Here is a 19,047-nt window from a genome sequence, read left to right as displayed (position 1 = left end):
CTCACTGCTATGGAGTGCTAAGCAGGCAAAGCAGATTGTATTTGTCACAAAATCTCACTAGTCTGCAGCAAGAGGCACTTACTGATACACAGGCTTAGTATAATTAGAGGAGAAGCTAAAAAACTGCATTGCATGGGGACTTTTAAACACAAAGGTGCATTAAGTGAGAAATGGAGCTGCAATTGCTTTTCTAAGAAATATCGATACCTCGTTTCATATATATGAGTAATATTTGGGCAAAGCAGGAATATCTCGTGGCTGCAGAAGATCTGTGGCTACAGATGTTGTAACGTGGGTGATAGTGAAGATTGTTTAGGGAGCTGCAGTTTCTGTACTACACACAAGAGGGCTTCGGCAGCAGATCCCTGCCATGTACCTCTTTTTAAAGGGTGCACCTCAGTTACATCTCCTGTCTTCCTCGCGGCCATGAGACCCAAGAATTTGTTTAAATTTTCCTCACGTGGCAGACAACTTTACCAAGGTTTAATTGCTTGTTTGAAATGATGAATTTGGCCTGTTTCATCATTGTTCAAGTACCAAGAAGCTGCCTATGATGGTTGCTTCAGGTATGTCCCTCCTGTAATCCCCCTTTGAATTCAGTGTCATGTGTTGACAATCTGTGGGGATTTTTTGGCAGATCAGGTAATACTGAGCAAGAGTCAGGACATTGTATGTCTTGTAGTCTCTCATCAGAGATGAATTGTGACTGGTCAGTCTTTTGTAAAATTCATTGCAGGCTGTGACTCTTCAAAATTGGATGTGTACAAGTGCGTGATGAAGAGATTAAATCTGAGAAGGAGTAGCCCAACCTTAGATCAACCGGCCAACAGTTACTAATTTCCAAGGGCAGCGAATCTGAAAATTGTAATCATGTATATTGTCTAACAGCTTGTCTCTTTTGAACCACAGGGGAAGTAATTGTGGTAAGTTTAAAAGAACAAAAAACTCCAGAATCCCATTAGCTTTACTGGAAGGCTGAATGGTAAAACTGTGTTTGAATTTAATTCTTCATTCAACAAAAGTACCCTCAAAAAACAAAACAAAACAAAACAAAACAAAACAAAACAAAACAAAACAAAACAAAAACAAACCCACAAACAAACAAACAAAAACCCAAAAACAAACAAAAAAACAACCCCAAGAAAACGCCACAAAAAACAACAACAACAAAACAAACAAAAAACAGGAGAAAAAAAGAGTGATCTTTCCTGGAACAGAATTGTGAATGAAATTAGGTGTGTTGATTGTGCTTGTTGCTATGGCAGCGATAAATTACAGTCATTGGTGCACACTTGCACTGGCTGATTTCCTACAGTCAGGTGGGTAAACACTGTGGGAATCCCTCCCTTCTTCAGATTCCAAATAATCTACTTCTAGTAATACAGTTACCTCTTCACAAATACAGACAGGGCAGAGGAAATGAAATAAAGAAACACGAGGGGAAATGGAGGAACTCAGTGGGATTCTGCTGCACCAGACAGCAGTTCAGAACAGTTGAGAAGGAACTGCCCTGGAGATGCATTTTACCTGGGAGAAGTCCTGGGAAGCAAATCTGGTGATTCCCAGAGCACAATGCACCCAGGTAACCCTGCATGCAGAACAGAGAGGGTAAAACATACACAAGCTTTGCCATGCACACGCTGGGAGAGGCTGATAATTTTGCTGCATCACACTCAATCTTAGTAATTGACTACAACTTTGAGAGCATATCCTGAATTATCTTTGTTATTCTGAGCAGCAGGCTGACATTGACAGATGCAACCAACACCTAGTCTATGCAAAGCAAAGTGTTCCTTCTCCATAAAGTTAAATCTAGATTAAATTTTTTGATTCTTTTATGCTAAAGATCCTAGTTTAACACTCTAAGACCTCAGGAAATTGAAACTGAGTCTCTAGAGAAACTAATTTGCACTACTGGCTTTTCCCTTTCATTATAAACATTTCCCAATGAATACATGAAATTCTTTTGTTAACTATGTTTTTAGTTTTCTGACTTTGCAGGAGTTATTTGTTCCCTAGCATGGGAATGAATGCCTCAAAAAATTATGGTGATGTGGAAATGAAACCTTTATGTAGAGTTGATTTACTCTTGATATAAATGTTTGTCATCAGAGTCTGGTCAAAAAAAGCTCTGAGGTTAACAGGCTTTAACTTAGGTTTACTGTAAAGTTAGTCTAGACAGAATCTACAAGGATATTCTTGATGGCTAAAATAGATTATTTAATATTGTTTCTAGAAATAAGCATGTATACAAACTGTGGGCTCCAAGATTAGAACAAAAACTTTCCAAGACACAGAGTATCACTGATAAGTATCTCGTACAACAACTGATTAGCAGGTTTTAACATTCTTAACATTCTTACCCAACTGGGTAATGTGTTCCTGCAGTTTTATATCCTTTGCTTTTCCTTGGGTTTAATAGGGAGATGACAGCGGCAAATTGTGGCAGGGGAGTAATGTTTCATGTGTATGGGTACCTTTGGTTCAGATTTATGAGAAAACTAATAAAACCTCTGTCTGAGACATGGTATTTGTGGGGCTAATTTAAACTTTCAAGTAACTCTGCACATGTAGTTGGAAAAAAAGAGACAAGCTTGGGATCCCAGTTAAGACTGGTGCCCCAAGGCTTGTTCATTTAGTCTCAGGGCATTAGTTAGTCTAACAAAGCATTTCACCTTGCTTCTTTAACTTTGTATCACCCAAACACTGCAAGTGCAAGGAGGTAGCAGAGGCATTTCCACAGATTACAAATACAACTCGGAGATGAGAGAAATAGATGGCAAGAGCTCAAAATAATGCTATGGCTGCTTAGCAGTGTATTCCTGAATAGAAAGACTATTATATTCCCAGCCATATACACCTTTCAGTAGTTATGCAGAGCAAAATGTGGTCTGTAGTGTTGATGATTACTGTGTTTATTTAAACACTCTCTCTCAAGGAAAATGTTCCTTTTAACTGATCCTACTGCTGAAACCCTACTGGTTCACGATAGCTTGTTGCCATGGTTGGGCAATGATGTCACACATTCTGCCCAGTGTCCATGCCAGAAAATAAATGAGAATGACTTTTTTAATTATTCAGAGTTACTTAGCAATTCCCTGGAAGGCCTGTAGTGGATTACAAGGAAGAAAACAAGATGCCCCATTGACCCTTTCTGCACAGTATCTTTGTGCTGCTGAAGAGACGCAGTAAAACACCAGAGTAAATTCTCTGGAGGTTTGAAAACAAGGTTCTATTACTGAAATTTACTTTTTTACTCAACAGATTTCAGTGGGCTGAAGATGAGCAGGAGGCTGGGTGAAGTGTGGCTTTAGGGCTCGCACATGGACACCTTTGTAAGTATAGTTTCTGGAAGAGGGAGCTTGTGTCTCCATCGGTGACACTGTCAGGAAAATGATCCCGAGCAGGGTACAGACATCGCTGCACCAGGTAGTAAATGCCACGCTACTGTCTTCTCTCACACTGCCTTTCAAATTAGGTTAGAACTGGCCTTTTGAGGTCGGCATCTGGAAGGCACAGAACAAGAGGGAATCTCTTGTAAATATACCAGAAAGGCTTCAGGAGCACCAACCCTGTCTCTGCTCCCCAAACCTCGGCATCTGCTTCTTCCTCCCCTCACATACAGTGGTGTTTGGAACGCGGGAGCTTTCTCCCCTCCGAGGTGAGCCCATCCCGAAGCTGCCGGAGCGATCGGGATCCCCACGCCCGTGTTTTTGACACGTTGTCCCATTCCGTGAGGCAGCTCCTGCACTCCCGATCGATCTCAGGGGCTCCGCGCTCGCTCCGCACACGGGTGCGGGGGCTCGGGGCTGGCGGCCGGGGGGCAGCGGGGTCCGTGTGGGGCCGGGCCGGGCCGGTGGCTGCCGCTGGGTCCCCGGTCCTCCCGCGGGGTCCCCGGTCCTCCCGCCGGGTCCCCGGTCCTCCCGCGGGGTCCCCGGTCCACCCGCGGGGTCCCCGGTCCTCCCGCCGGGTCCCCGGTCCTCCCGCGGGGTCCCCGGTCCTCCCGCGGGGTCCCCGGTCCTCCCGCCGGGTCCCCGGTCCTCCCGCGGGGCGCGGAGCAGCCGGGGCGGGGCTCGGGGCGCTCCACCTGCGCGGCTGCGGGGCCGGGCGAGGCGCGGCGGCGGCGGCACCATGAGGGTTAATTTGGGCGCGCTCTCCCTTTTCGTGGCCCTGGTGGGACTTTCGAGCTTCATCTTCCTCGTGGTGGCCATCGCCACCGACTTCTGGTACATCATCGATGCCTCCAAGCTGGAGGCGTCCCGGAACGGCACGGACGCGCTCAGCTCGCACTCGGGGCTCTGGCGGACCTGCCGCGGTGAGTGCGGGGGGCCCGGGCAGCGGAGCGCTCCGGCTGCGGGGTCCGGGGCAGGGATCCCCCTCATCCGGCTGTGGGAATGCCGGTCCGGGGACAGGGATGGGGGGTCCGGGGCAGGGATCCCCCTCATCCGGCTGTGGGAATGCCGGTCCGGGGACAGGGATGGGGGGTCCGGGGCAGGGATCCCCCTCATCCGGCTGTGGGAATGCCGGTCCGGGGGCAGGGATGGGGGGTCCGGGGCAGGGATCCCCCTCATCCGGCTGTGGGAATGCCGGTCCGGGGACAGGGATGGGGGGTCCGGGGCAGGGATCCCCCTCATCCGGCTGTGGGAATGCCGGTCCGGGGACAGGGATGCGGGGTCCGGGGATGCGGGGATGGGGATGCCGGAGCCCGTCCGGCTGCAGGCTCCGGCTCGGGGGCAGTGCCTGCTGCCCGCGGAGCTCCGGCTCTACGAGCTTCAAGGGACGGGCGCTCCCCGGCCGTGCCCGGGACCCGGGGGCAGTGCCTTGTCAGTACCTCCCGTGTCACTTGCCGAAGGAGACATGCGGAGAGCGAATTTTCTGCTATTGTAACCTAATTTTAGATTAACTTTTAATTCAAGATAATCTAATAAACGTTAACCATTTAGAAGGAAGGAGATGTCTTTTCATTTGGCTCAGGAAATTAAGGGGTAAAAGTTCTGGGTTAAAACCATTGAAATGATAAATAATAATATAAAGGATAGAAATATAAACGCTACATAGTTTATTTACATAAACAATACAATTAATTTAAATATAAGTATTATTATGTATCATAATATAGGATTATTATAATCCTACATATCAATATATAGAATTTCCCCCCTGTAGTTAATCTATATGCTAGGCATTTAACTTTTGGCTTTGATTCCACTCTTAAAAGCCAAGAGTAAGTAATGTTTGCCATAGGCAAGAAAGGACGTTGCTTCCAGAGGAGCACAGAGAAGGAGCAGGTTACAGGAATTCTCTCTTTGCTGTGTGCTGAGCCCCATTGCAATGAGCAGATGTTTCCCTGTTGACTCCAGCAGTCAGGCCCCATGGGAGCAGCTGATGCTGCACGCTAAAAATCCTCTCATTTCCTTCCCTACCTAGAAATTGTTGTTTTAGAAGCAGCTAGTATTATATGAATTATATGTGCACGCAAAAAAAAAAAAAAGCCAAAGATATATATATATAGAAAATGGATATAATAGTGTAATTTTTTCTTCATTGTTTCTCCCCTTTTTCTAACAGTGAGGAGTGAATGTTACCCTTTGATAAACCCCTTCTGGCATGAGAATGCAAACATCACTGATTCACACAGACAGCTTTTGTGTGAGTAGCATTTGTATTATTTTATATTTCCATCCACCCTTCCCTCCCTCCCTGGCCACTTACAGGACTCATTTCTGATTCAGAAGGGGAATTTGCTGAGAAAGTGTTTTGACTCTGCTTCTGGACAATATCTGTCACTGCCTGTGGTCTTCAATGTGTTTATTGTTGAAATAACCATCTATTTGATGACAAGTTCAGCTAATTTCTTCCACAGGAGCAAAACCTCTCTGACAGGAATGGCACAGTATGTACACAATTGTTAAAAATAAAAGGCAAAAGTGTTCACAATCACCTCAAAGGAGTCTGATCACTGAAAATGCTTAAGAACACATTTAAGCTAATCTTTAATACAGCTACTTTTCTACAGCATTTCAGTGGGATTCCTGGCACTGATAAAAGTCTTAAGTTTGGGAGAATTTAAAAAAATAAATCAATGACCAAAAGCAGTGTTCAAAGTCTTTGAAGAACATCTTGTTCAAAAACACTGAGCTTCTAATATATTTACTTCTTTTTGAGTCATTTGTCAATGCCAGAATGTTTTTAAAAAGTCCTAACTGAACATTTTCAAACACTTACAGGCATCTCCTAGAAGATGATTTGCCACCTTTGCATCCTATACTTGACACAATCCTTTCCTCACACACCCTCGTGTACGGGCTTGCTTTTTTTGCAATTTTTAAATTTACTCACCTCTTCTCCCTGACTCTGCAGAATACATGCGTTTGTCCTGTTTCTTAAAATGGAACTCCTTCCCTCAAAACCAGCCATTCCCTGGGCTCCAGAGAGATGTGAAGTGTCTTTATTTTCTTGGAGCAGCATCTCGTGCTCCAGCTGCGGGTGCAGCACACAGAGGAAACCTGGGAGGTTCTGGTGCTGCTGGGGCTGTGTCCCAGCTGCACTGGGAAGCTGCAGTAGGAGTCGGATCCCAGTGAGCTGCTGAAGCAGCCATATAAACACAGCAGCAGGTTCAGGACTTACAGCCCAGGATGTCTCTCTGTGCTTTCCAGTAGGAAGCGACATGTCTTCAGTCCTCCATGCTCAGAACAGAGGGCTGTAGCTGCTCAGTGGTACTGAAAGCAGTGGAAGTGATTTTCTGCTGGACCACTCGAGCCTTTGAGGGGCCAGCATTAACTGAACCTGCCTGATCATGTTTTAGGTGTTGGCACCTCTACTGTTATGTTGGTGATAGTCCACCATTTCAGGATGAAACAACTTGCTTTTCAAAACTTGTGCACATATTTGCAAGAGATACATCTGTTATTTTCCTCAGGTGAGAGATTGCAGCTCTTCTATTAAATAACAAAACAAAACCAAAAAGCAGTGCTCTTTTGGCTATAAAAATTATGTTGGCTTGGAAACAAAGGATGGCTGTTTGTGAGTCATGAAGTGTAAGAAAATAGTGGGTATAAATAAAAATTGGATTAATAATTATGTTTACACACTCTTCTGGCCCTTGGAGAATTTTTTCTTTCACATCAAGTACTATTTTTATGTTCCTGGAAAAAGACTTCAGGTCTGCAAAGACACTTGCATGTTTTATTATAAACAGGCAGAGTCTGTCTGCCTAAAATGATGAGAGAAGAAATCCAAGATACTTCAATTGAAAGAACCTGCTAGGTTTGATTGGAATGCTCAACTGAGTTAACTTTCTGATTCTTTTTGCTCAGCTTCAAAGCAGTTTCAGTGTGGTGAGGCTACAGATCCTCAACAGTAGCAGCTGAACATAGAAAGTACCAAGTCAGTACTTCTTCCTTCTAGGAAATGCAGATATTTCTAAGTGACATCTAGATTCATCAGGTCCTGAGATAGTACTTTCTGCATCAGCCTTACTCTTCTCTCTTAAATGTTTCTGACTGTGACCACTGAATCATATTTAGGCAGATCATGGCAAGCCATCTTCATCTACAACACATTTTAACAGGAATTTTAGAGGGAAGTTCTGTGATCATGGATGGCAGTGTAGTTATCACAGTTTATTCATCTGCTGCTATATGTGGCAAGCAAGATAATGGCACAGCTTTAAATGGTTACTTCAAAAAATTACATTTTTTTTCTCTGTGTGCCTGTGAAGGTGTCTGTGAGGCACAGTCACATGGGTTTAATCTCATTCCATCTAGTTGTACACATGTAATTCTCACTGTTTGATTGGCACTGAATTTCATGAGTTCTGGCAACATCAAACGTTGCTTTCTGATTATTCCTAAAAAGACTTTAAAGGACTGTCTCCTAAAGCAGGCGCTTAAGTAACACATTGGTCACATCCCTCATTTTTCAGAGTTTGAATGCACTTCCTGGCATGTCTTACCTAGACACAAGTTCCAAAGAGGTGGGAGAAAGTCTGTAGGTGAGAGGAAAGAGCTGAGCCTAAGTGGAAACAAAAGTGCTGGGCACTGCCAGAGGACAAACCCTTCATTAGAGAATGAAAAGCCTCCACAGTCCCTTCCTCCACATTTCCAATGTCTCTCCTATTCATCCCAGCAGATTCCTTGTAGGACTATTGTGTACTTCAAATTGAGCTGGCAAATTAAAATAATTGGGTGCACAAGTTAAAATCCTTTGCTAGCAGCAGTATTACCCAGGCAATCTACCTAGGGCTTGTTAAACCTGGGACTATGATGTATTTTCACATCACAGGAGCTAGTCCTCTAATGGATTAGAGACAAACACACTCTCTCCTCTACATTAGCCTTCCATTTCTTCTCTTACACTCCCCACAGTTGAACATGCAGTGTATATACTCTCTCCCCCTCAAATCCATGATGGATGAAATATTTCCCTATTACAGATTACATTATGACCTAGTTATTTATTTAATTAGGACATCAGCTATTTTTAAAGAAAAGTACCACTCAACTGCCTATCACTAGCTTTTCTGAAAGTTCTGCATTGATAAAATTATTTTTCATTTCAGATGTACACTTTCCTCTGGCCCAAACAGAAATAAAATTAAAGTTACATATAATTAGACAGTTATATATAATATAGACAGTTATTAAAGTCTCTTGGTGACTACTATGATTAAAGATAGCCCTCTGAAAATTCCCCTGAGAATTTAAATCTGTCAGCAAAGACACCTCTTATATTTTGCCTTGCCATGTGTTCTCCCATGCCAGCTATGGCAGACAGGCAGCAAGAGCAATATTTTTCATGGTGAGCTGAATCTATCTCTCTCTAAATGACAAATAAGGATGTCACCAACTTCAAAGGCAGCTGCACTGAATTCTGAGCAGCTTCGCCATTTTCCAGCAGCAGAAATGTAACATCCAAAATCAGATCTAGATGTTGAGGATCACACACAGAAAGAGGGAAGCTGTTGAGTAGAAGGAATGGCAGAGTTTAATCAACTGAAACCTTTTCCCCAAGAGTTTGAGCTTACTGAAAGAATTTCTTAAAAGCAAAGAAAAACCCAAACAAGAAACCTCAACATGTTACACTGGTGAAAAGTTTCTCTTAGACATTTTTATCATATAAATATTTTCTGTTTACCAAAGCCTAGATTGTTAATAATGAGTTAATACCAGTACAGCTTTAGCTGAAGGCAGTACCAGTGTAATCCTTGCAAAATGAAAAATATCATAAATATTTCTATTCAAAACCAGACAATGTCCCTTGAATCTCAGCTTTGCACTTGAGCTGCTGCAGGTCCCACCAGCACTGCAGAGCTGGGGCTGGAGTTATGAAAAATAATGTGAGAGGAACTGCTGTTCTTCCTTACTGCCTTTGTGACACACAAACCATCTGCATTAGGTACCTACAAGGTAAGATTAAGCCTCTGGCAATCCTGATCTTTTGTCAGAGACTTGAACAACATACCCAGTGGCTGGTTTCCTTCTACAGGTCCATTTTTACTGCTCTTCTCTATTCCTGACCCATCCAGCATCCAGAAGTGAGTGCTTAATGGATGTGGTTTCCACTCATATTGTTTTTCCTGTTACAAGATCAAGACTGGAGCATGCAGCTGCCCATGCACAACTGCTTAAAGTATTCTCCCCAGAGTATTTTTATTTTTTCTTTTTTAGACGTGAATGTAACTGGAACCATGAGGCTGCAGACAAGTTCGTGCTTCCTGCAGGGAAGCAATCTTTGCAGCAGAGGCAGTTTTGACACCTGAGTTGTTTTAATGTAGCAACTGCCTTGGTTTCTTCCTCAACAAAATGAGTTTAGTAGTACGTAAAAACTTGTCTGGATTTCCTTACAGCATGTGGACCCTGTAAAAGTCATGAACCAGCTGCTTTCACACTTCACCCTGCTCCTCATGGTCCTGCTTCGTTTTTACTGAGTAGCAGTTTATAATGTTGTAAAGAATTCTCTATTCTTCAGCCACCCTGACATTTTTTCCTGAGGGATTTACAGTTCTTCGCAAATTTTCTTTTGGTTGTAAGGTACCAGAAGGAAACAGCTGGGGCTGGAGCAAGAGCCATTTCAGAGGCCAAGTGCAATCACATAGAAATTCTGGCTTAATTGATCTGGTAGGTGTGTACCTGTTTCTGAGCAACAGTGCCCTGTTCCTTCAGAGAGGGGCCAGTGAACATCTGCTCCAGCGCTTACTGTAGATATGGCAGTAAATATATACAGAAGTCTGAGATAAGTTCAGCACCACTGCAGCTGAGGCCTAACGAGTGACAAGTTCTGATGAACGTTCTCGTTCTCAGATTCGTTGGTACCACAGCAGCAGAACGTGAGCCACCGTGCATTGCTCACATTCATCATTCTGCCCATTCCTGCTCCTGGAGTTTTTGTCACTGCCACCTGCTCCAGGTCTAGCATAATTTTATTTCTGCTATCTGTAATTGGTCTTCCCGTTTAGCTCGGAGATTTTTTGAGACAAGCACGAAGCCAAAACAGACCAGAGCCTGGCTAATCATCCCAGAGACACCGAACTCTGTGAGCAATCCTCCTCCATCCCCTTTTCTCTGTTGAACAGGAGGGAATCCAGACCTTCCCGTTTCCTGTGGCCCAAGCCCAGAAGAGTCACATTTAGCCACAGATGAGTTCTTTCAGTTGTTGCTTGGTTTTCTAAGTTGTTTCCTTGCTTTTTTTTCCCTAGCAAGCAGGTCAGACTTTTTCTGCACTGTTTCTTCCTGGCTTTGCCAAGTCCTTCTGGAGCAGCCCCATTGGTTTTGACAACTGCCAGGAGTCTGTTTCAGCTGGAGGTTTTTGTCTTTCTAACTGGCGGCATAGTTACTGCTGGGTAAGATAAACAGGCCCTTAATTAAGCTCTTCTGAGCCACTGCCATTTGGAGTATTTCTGATGAGGTGATATTACAGATTTCTAGGCATTATTTGCAATTATAAGCTGTGCAAACAAATCCAAAGTTAGTTTGAAGCAATTAAGCTCCAGGATGTTAACAGGAGATGATTAACAAAACTGCTGGGCTTGCACTTGGTTACTTCTGACACAGCTCAGTGTTTCTATTTCATTCCACAAATTTCTCTCACAAACAATTCCTCAACAACTGTGTTGGGTGGTAATTTAGAAATGCCTGCCAAATTCTCAGATCTGGACACACAGTGCAGATACCACTCTCACAGATACTTGGCCAGACCTCTAGTAATAGAGCTTTGGCTAGCTAATGTAAAACTTCAGTAACTACAATTAAACAATTTGATTTTTTTTATTCAAAAAAAGGGGGAGTTTCTTCAAAGTTTATGACTTTGTTTCAGTATTTCCACGATTAAACCATTAGATCTTTCATGTTGGACTAACAGGGAACTCAGGTCTTGGTAAATAGACGTGGGAAACTGGATTCTGTTTTACAAGAAAATGCACATGCCTCTTCTTGTGCAAAATGCTTAGGGTGTTTTTTGTTTTCCTAATGCTAGATTAGTTTCATCAATATGAAGATAGTTATGTGTTTAATATATAATACATAAATACGTATTAAACAAAAGCTAAAAAACCCCACTAAAATGACTGCAAAATTAATGTTTTAACTTCTTTCACAGATGATTATTGAAGACAGAAACACAGTAAAGATATTTTAAGTCATGTTCTTCTATAAACTAATTCTGTTTCTCTAATCAAGGAATATAATGGCATAATATCATATGCCAGATGGCATGGATTCAGATTCCTGAGTGGTTTCCATGACAGCATTTTAGAATAAGTTTCCCAGGCAGTTGCACATTTCATAGTACAAATGGGTATTAGATATTGAACTAGAACACTGGAGATTATAAAAGTACTATTTAACCAAATAGAATTCACTAAATATTTGATTTTAAAAAAGCTGCCAGTGATTAATGAGAAGTGTGATCCCAGCTGTGGGTAGGAAAAGTAACACTCTGTCACAGTGGGGTTTGTGGGCTTTGGCTGAGCTATCCCTAAACCCTGTATTTTCACTGAAGAGGACATAAAAGTCAGTCATTCTGATATTGCAGCTGTTTCAGATCATTAATATAATCTAGGACACTCCCAAGGATGCTCCGGTATGGTTTTCTTTTCCCTTTCCTTCACAAAGTTCCATTCAGAGTTGTGTTTTGTGCACCCACGTGTCCTGGCTCAGGCTGCAGTAGCTGAAATCACACAATGACAAGAAAAGTCAAAGACATGGCAAGTTAGTGCTGCTGTCCTGAGGTGGAGTTTGTTAGCAGTGACTTGGGCTGGTGAGGGACATCTGGAAAATCACAAGGCAGAGAGCCAGCCGTGAACTTGTTTATGTTTGTTGTCTCTCAGCAAGGCCAGGTCTGAGGACAGACCTGCACCATTCTTGCATTCACACTTTTCAAACGTTAACTGCATCCTGCCAGGATTTTATCCTCCCAAGGCTTTTTCACCTTTTACATGCAAGACCAAAGCTAAGATGACACATGGGTGTCAGAATAGTGGGGAATAATCAAAATGAGACCAAATAACCCCCAGCAAGCTCAAATGTGGCTGAAGATCACACTCGTGTTGCTGCTGCCTCTCTAGAATATGAGAACTGAATTGGGTGCCCAATCTCTATTCTGTCACATCGAGTTTCATCACATCCCCAGCAACCAGTTCTAACCACATGAAACTCCTGAACTAAGTTCCATGGCTATTTCTCATCTTGGAATTCAGCTAAGCTTTGCAGGCAGTTTTGACATGCTGGCTTGTTCCCAGTGACCTGAAGATTGATCTGGCTGTTAGCACTGAGAATTGCTTTAGGTCTGTGTTTCTTAGCCAGGAACAGCAGCTGTAGCCAGTTTTGCTGCAGGAAGGCTCAGCTTTAGAATCTCAGAGGGAAAGTGCTCTCTTCAATGCAGAATGTTGAATTCATGACTTCTGATCATCAGCTGGTCCTGATGTGGGTATATGTGGGATTGAATATGAAAATATAATAACCAGTGTAAATAAGCAGGAAAAAAAAAAAACCTCAGAAAGTGGTCACCTCCCAAAACTTGGTTGTTTGCTAAATTTTTTTTTTGTTTTTTTTTTGTTAGCATGTTCTGTGCTACACAAAACAAGTGATTATATCTGGAAACCACATTCTACTTAAGTACAGACATCAACAGTGTCTGCCTTGATGCCATGCAGGCCCTTCCTAACCTTCCAGCCTTCTGGAACTGAACAGAGACATGTACATAATTATGTCTGATCTTTATAATGCCATTGTAGAGGATGAGCTGGATCCTTAGCCAGTGGCAGATGCAGTACCTCCAGTTCTGTGGGCAGTTACAGTGACTTGAAAAAAGTGATCATTTGATCATACACCAACTGTGAACTCTTTAGTGATTTCTTTTCCTAAGCTAATTGTGTATTGTTCCTCTGTGAAATTGTATGAGACAATGAAACCTAGACCTCTTCAGAATACGGATTCTACATTTTCTTTTCTCAGTTACTCTGCACTTTACTCTGGTGTGAAACAAATTTACACTGGAATTATTTTTTTGGTTATTATTCTAAAAAAAGGTTGGGTTGAATGTTGTGGATAGATTGTATCAGAGGGAACAATTGCACAATAATGGTTTATGATGGAAAAAACAGGGTGATATGAAAAAGTACATAGCAACCCTCTGTTTGCACAGCTATTAAAATGCTATAGGGATCAAGAAAGACTAATGTAAAACATTTAGCATGGGAGGAAGCAAGCAGGATAGGTTAATGCACTTAGTGAAGCTGCTGTAGAAAAAAGTGACAGAGAATCAGAGCTGGATGGGAAAATTTACCTCTAGTTGATGGTCAGTTGCAACAAAGGAAAAGGTCAACAATCTGCTACATCAGTGCAGCAGAGGACACGTGACAGAAGAGAAACCTTTAATCAAATCATGGCTGGATCTCACCTCCCAAACAGAGCAGTGTGATCCACATAACAGGGCTACTTTTTATTACGGTTGCCAGTGACTACCTGCTATGCAGTGCATCACCTGGTATCCAGCTGGCTCAAGAGCTGAGAGCAGTCTAATTGCTCAGCTATATCTGTGTAGACATATCCTTTATATCTGTGGTCTCTGTTTGAAACACAAGCTGTGATCCTGTGAGGGTTTGTTCTGTTTGTTTCTATTTCATGCATACCATATGTTTGTCCTGCTGATTTACACTGAAAACCCAAGGGGTTGTCCAGTTTCTTGTTTGTGCAGCACGGAATGAGGCTTTGATCCTGATCAGGGGCTCTGCACTCAATAATTATTGGTACATGCACTGACACCATAATAAAATATTAACATTCCTCATTTTTCTTCAGACATGCATGGAACATTTGTCATCCTGATGCCCCTCAGCCTGATACTGATGATTTTTGGAGGAATGACTGGATTCATCAGTATTCTTGCCAGGGCCTACCTACTGCTCCTAATGACGGGACTGCTTTTCCTTTTTGGAGGTACTAAACCAAACTCCTGGCCTAACTGTTTTAGATAGCAAGAGGTTGTATCTGGGAAACACCACTTTGTTTCTCAGGGAATAAGAGCCAAGCAGGAATTTTGTTTCAGAATAATGCTGGTGTTCATTCACCTGGTGTCTGCTGGGGTCCTGATTGAGGAATAAATCTACTTAGGAAAGGCAAATATCCCTCCCTGGGGAGCGAGTCACCCTTTGAACAATCTGTGTTTGCTGTGCCCATTAAAACAAAAGATTTAATAACTTCTCAGCACGGTGCACAAATTCTTTACAGACAGGGTAATGGGGTGATGGAAAAGTGACTGCGGAATTTCTAAATTATAGGGTTGCACAGATTTTGCAACTACTAAGAAAAATGATGTTTTTGAAAAGGCATTTGCATTGAGTTCCTGCAAAGGGTCTTGTTAGGCATTCCTGGGTTAGCCTCACTGCTAGGTTTGACCTAGAGTGGTGTCCCCAAACTGTGGGTCACAAAAGGAAACCCCAAAAGCTATTTCAGTTGGAGCGTAACATTTCAATTTGAAGCTAGTAAAATGCTTTTACACTTCTTTTTATTTTTTCTTTTTTTTTTGTATCCAAACCCACTGTGTTTTAGAAAGTAATTTATGGGTTATAAACCCTAAAAACATCCTGTCAAAGTATGAAAATTATGTTTAAATCTTCATTTTCTGTTCCAAACAGACTTTCAGTGCTGTTTCACAATGTCACTTAAAACAGAATTTTTTCCCGACAGAAAAGGGGATCCTCAGAATTGTATCTCATCAACTACTCATACAGTCCTATTTTTAAGAAGAAAATGCTAAGAGATTGCTGGAAGCAAATGCTGCTGTCTCAAAGCCTTGACTGAGCTTTTTAGTCTGAAATGCTCTAACACAGACCAACCATCCCCCATTATGATTGTCTCCTGGAAAGAAGAGCAAATTCTAATTCCTCAGAACAGCAAAAAACTGCATTCACTGAAAAGGCTGGTGGAAAACTGCTCCAAATAGTCAGTGGAAAATGAAAAGCTGTGAAGTGCCAAGCATGATTATTCCACTGAGGAGTGGAGTACGGGGCCTTTCTAAGCCCTTTGGGGCTGCAAAAAGGGAAAGGAAACAAAGGCAGTGTCAGGAGTGGGTGATGTTCTGGGGATGCAGCTGCTGCATTTTCCCAGGAGAACAGGAGCAGGCTGCAGGGTAGCCTTTGGTTGAGACCAGCCCCCCATCCTGCTCTTCCTGGATGCACAGAACAGTTTTTTTTTTTTTCTTTTTTTTTTAGGACACTCAAATTCACAAAGTTAAGTATTAATTAGATAGTTCTGTCTCAGCAGAAAGAGATATTTGGAGATGCTCTTCCAGAAATGTGTTTTTTTTTTTTTTTAACGCATCAGAACTGATATATTCCACATGTCAGGACATCCTCTATGTTTCCCAATTTTTTGGAAAGGGGAATCACAGAATTCAGTGCATCTTGTTGAAAATGCCAACAAATCAGTCTTTTCTATTTCTGCTGATGAAAGGTATGAAGCAATTTTTCCCCCTCTCCTTGCAGAGGACTAGGATAAGGTACAGGCATCATATGATGGTTGAAATCAGGAATATGAGTATGAATTTGGATGGATGGATAACCCAGTACTCTTCTGTCTTGGTTTGCCTCTAATCAAACATGCATTTCTGGCAAAAAGGCAGACTCATCAAGACTTACTGTAATTTAACAGAAAGCTATACCAAATTTTTCTCCCTCATAGTCAAATAAGGCACTATTTTGTCCTGAAAGTGTCTCAGTATTTACTTTCCCTTGGCTGCAGTCCTTTTTATCCAGGGTCTTGTTACTGAATCTTTTCTGCTGCTGATCCAATAAAGGGTGATTTCTGTCAGTACCTGTACTTTGACTGACTGGGATGCCAGGCTTAGGATATAGTGTGTAGCTGTTCCAGATGTGCCATTCTCTACATTTGCCACCTTTGGAACAGTCCTTTCATTCTGAAAACATCTGGCTTCTTGTTCAAGTGCCCTTATTAATTAATTTTTAGTCTGTCCCAAAGATGTCTTTGAATCAGGTGTTAGGAAGTGATGGATAGTCATGACAGCACAACACTTGGTGGAAGGTGATAGTAAGAGCCAAGAAATTCACAGGAAACACTCAGAATTGACAGGACTGAGAAAACAGCCTCAATTCAGTGACATGAAATGCCAGAATCTGTGTCTCTGTGGGCTCTTGCATACAGGGAGACAACTGTACATGGTGCTCAACAGTGAGGAATCAAGATGCATTATAATACAGTTGTGAAAACAAAGATGCACGTGTATATCTGTAAAATATAGGAGTCAATTTTTATTGTGGGTGGCTTGCTGCCAGATATTGTGATTCACTCCTAACAGTGGGAACACGTTATCCTCAGTGGACACAAATAACCCTGCTTTTACTTCCCTCCCACCAACCTCAGCTAGGTTTCAGAGATAATCTGTAAATCTGACCTGGCTAGAATAGGAAGGAGTGGCAAAGAGGCCCTAAAACAAATCCAATTGATTGTTTTTAATTTCTTCAGTGGCTGCTAAGTAGCTGAACATGTTTCTCTTTTCAGCTCTTGTTACCCTTACAGGGATCAGTGTCTACATTGCATATTCAGCTGCTGCATTCCAAGAAGCTGTTTGCCTCCTGAGGAGCAAGGATCTCCTGGTGGAAATCGATATCAGGTTTGGCTGGTCCCTGGCACTAGTCTGGATCTCCTTTGTGGCAGAAGTGCTCACTGGGGCCGTGTTCCTCCTGGCAGCAAGAGTCGTGGGTCTGAAACGGCAGCATGAACTGGCTCTATGAGCAGCAGGTGCCTTTGCATCAACAGAGCCCTGCAGAGCCTGATAATTTGGATTACTTGGTCCATCTGGTCACTAGGGGTAATAAGAGTAGCAAGGCCAAGTATCTTGTCAGCTGTGGTAAACCTTTTTCCTCACAGGTGGTTATAAAACACAAAGATTGAGTAAATCATTAAAACATTCCAGGTGTTGTCAAGTAGGAAATGCTTGTGTCCTTAGAAGAAAGTGCATTGCAGTGTTTGTATTTCCAGAATAAGTTCTGCTGTTGGCTCATCAGACATCTCCATTCTTTGCTTAGAACAAGGCAGATTTCTTGCTTTCTTTTCTCTTTTCTGCTGTGTCAGCAAAGTGCCTCAGAGTACCTTGCAGGCCAGATTTTGGTTTCTCCTGAGAGCTCTAAGAAGGATGTGGAACTGTTGGAATGAGTCCAGAGGAGGCCATGAAGATTCTCAGAGGAGTCATCACCTCTGCTCTGGAGATGGACTGAGACAGCTGGGGCTGTTCAGCCTACAGAAGAGAAAACTCTGGCTTTGAAGCCCCTCCCAACACCTAAAGGGCCTCCAGGAGACCTGGAGAGGGACTTTGGACAGGGGCCTGGTGGTTGGAACTAGATGCTATTTCACATCCTTTCTAACCCAAACCATTCCAGGATCCTGCAGTCCAGCAGATGATAGTGGCTGTGATGCTGAAGTTCTTGAGTGCAGCACAGTGGTGAGTGCACTGCAAGAGGAAGATAGAGCTGTTTTCCAGATGTTTTAACTGACTGCTGGAGACAGCCCCAATCTCTCAATGATAAGGCTACACGCGTCTCTCCTTCAGCTTATTACTAGCTGCTTTTTCAACTCTGTAATGCAGAAGATGTGTCTGAAGTATTTTCCAGGTTTTACTTTGCAGTTTTGATGATGCTTCTTTTTCATAAAGTTTGCGCACATGCTTTGTGCTAGAATGTTTATCTTGTGCTGAAACTGCTGGGTAAACCGAACGTGCAGGACACATGAATTTCATTTTGGGTGCCAAGCAATCTAGGTTTTCCTCTGGGTAGTAGCATTTAAGAGGACATTTACTTCAGTGCCCGCTGAAGTTACTGAAGAAATTTCTCCCTGACTGCTGTGCTAAATAGAGACTTGAATGTGATAACAGCTCCACTCCATTTCTGTTAGATGGTGTGTTTCTGGAGGCCCTCAGGACACTGCAGAGCAGGACTGACTCAGGAGCTGTCAGGCACTCTGTCTTTGTCAAGTCCCTTGTACATTCTCCAGCAGCACAAAGGGCATCGTTCACCTACCTCTGTGAAACACCAGAACAATTTTATCAGTGTGTCCTGTGTTCAAGATTGCACATCCACTCTTACTGAGCTCAGCTCTAATCTTAGTCCCAAAGTACCAGTTCTTTTATGAAAAACCTGTGGCTGGGAGCTCCTGAGAGCTGTCAGTCTTTGGAGTTAGAAGGGAACAGGTTAATGCCATGTTGTGAATGGAGAGCTGAGCCAGGAGACTTGTCCAAGGTTGCACAAAACCAGAGTTTCTGCATCCTGGGCTAAGACCTTACTTGTCAGATCTTGCTTGTTATCAGAATTAAATAAAGCTCAACATCCTGAACGGACTGGGAAGTAGACATTCTGTGACTAGCCAGTATAATTTTGTAATTCTTAGTTGCTCCCACTTTGGTTTTCAGGTATTTTCCATGTTGCCTTGTGTTGGGACCATGTAATTGAGTCGTTTTACAAGTTAAAGGGTACCAAATCAGCTCTATAAGAAGTGTAAGAAAAAAAATCCTTTGTAGTCGAAATTCCATGCGCTTAAG

General features: G+C 42.8%; 1 protein-coding gene across 2 annotated transcripts; it reads left to right on the top strand.

Annotated features, from left to right (window-relative positions):
• The first annotated feature begins 4,131 nt into the window (after positions 1 to 4,131).
• TMEM114 (transmembrane protein 114) lies at positions 4,132 to 17,248 on the top strand. 2 transcript variants are annotated; one of them, XM_062503719.1, is made up of 4 exons: positions 4,132 to 4,315; positions 5,569 to 5,649; positions 14,298 to 14,435; positions 17,016 to 17,248. In XM_062503719.1, exons 1-4 carry the CDS (start codon positions 4,132 to 4,134, stop codon positions 17,246 to 17,248), a joined length of 636 nt encoding a protein of 211 aa, XP_062359703.1. The 2 variants fall into 2 exon arrangements, with proteins under 2 accessions (XP_062359703.1, XP_062359704.1); XM_062503720.1 differs by lacking the exon at positions 14,298 to 14,435.
• Positions 17,249 to 19,047: the final 1,799 nt, after the last annotated feature.

Source organism: Cinclus cinclus, chromosome 16, assembly GCF_963662255.1.
Source record: "Cinclus cinclus chromosome 16, bCinCin1.1, whole genome shotgun sequence".
Classification (NCBI taxonomy): Eukaryota; Metazoa; Chordata; class Aves; order Passeriformes; family Cinclidae; genus Cinclus; species Cinclus cinclus.
Note: the sequence above shows the minus strand (reverse complement) of the source record. Positions and strands in the feature narration are given on the sequence as shown.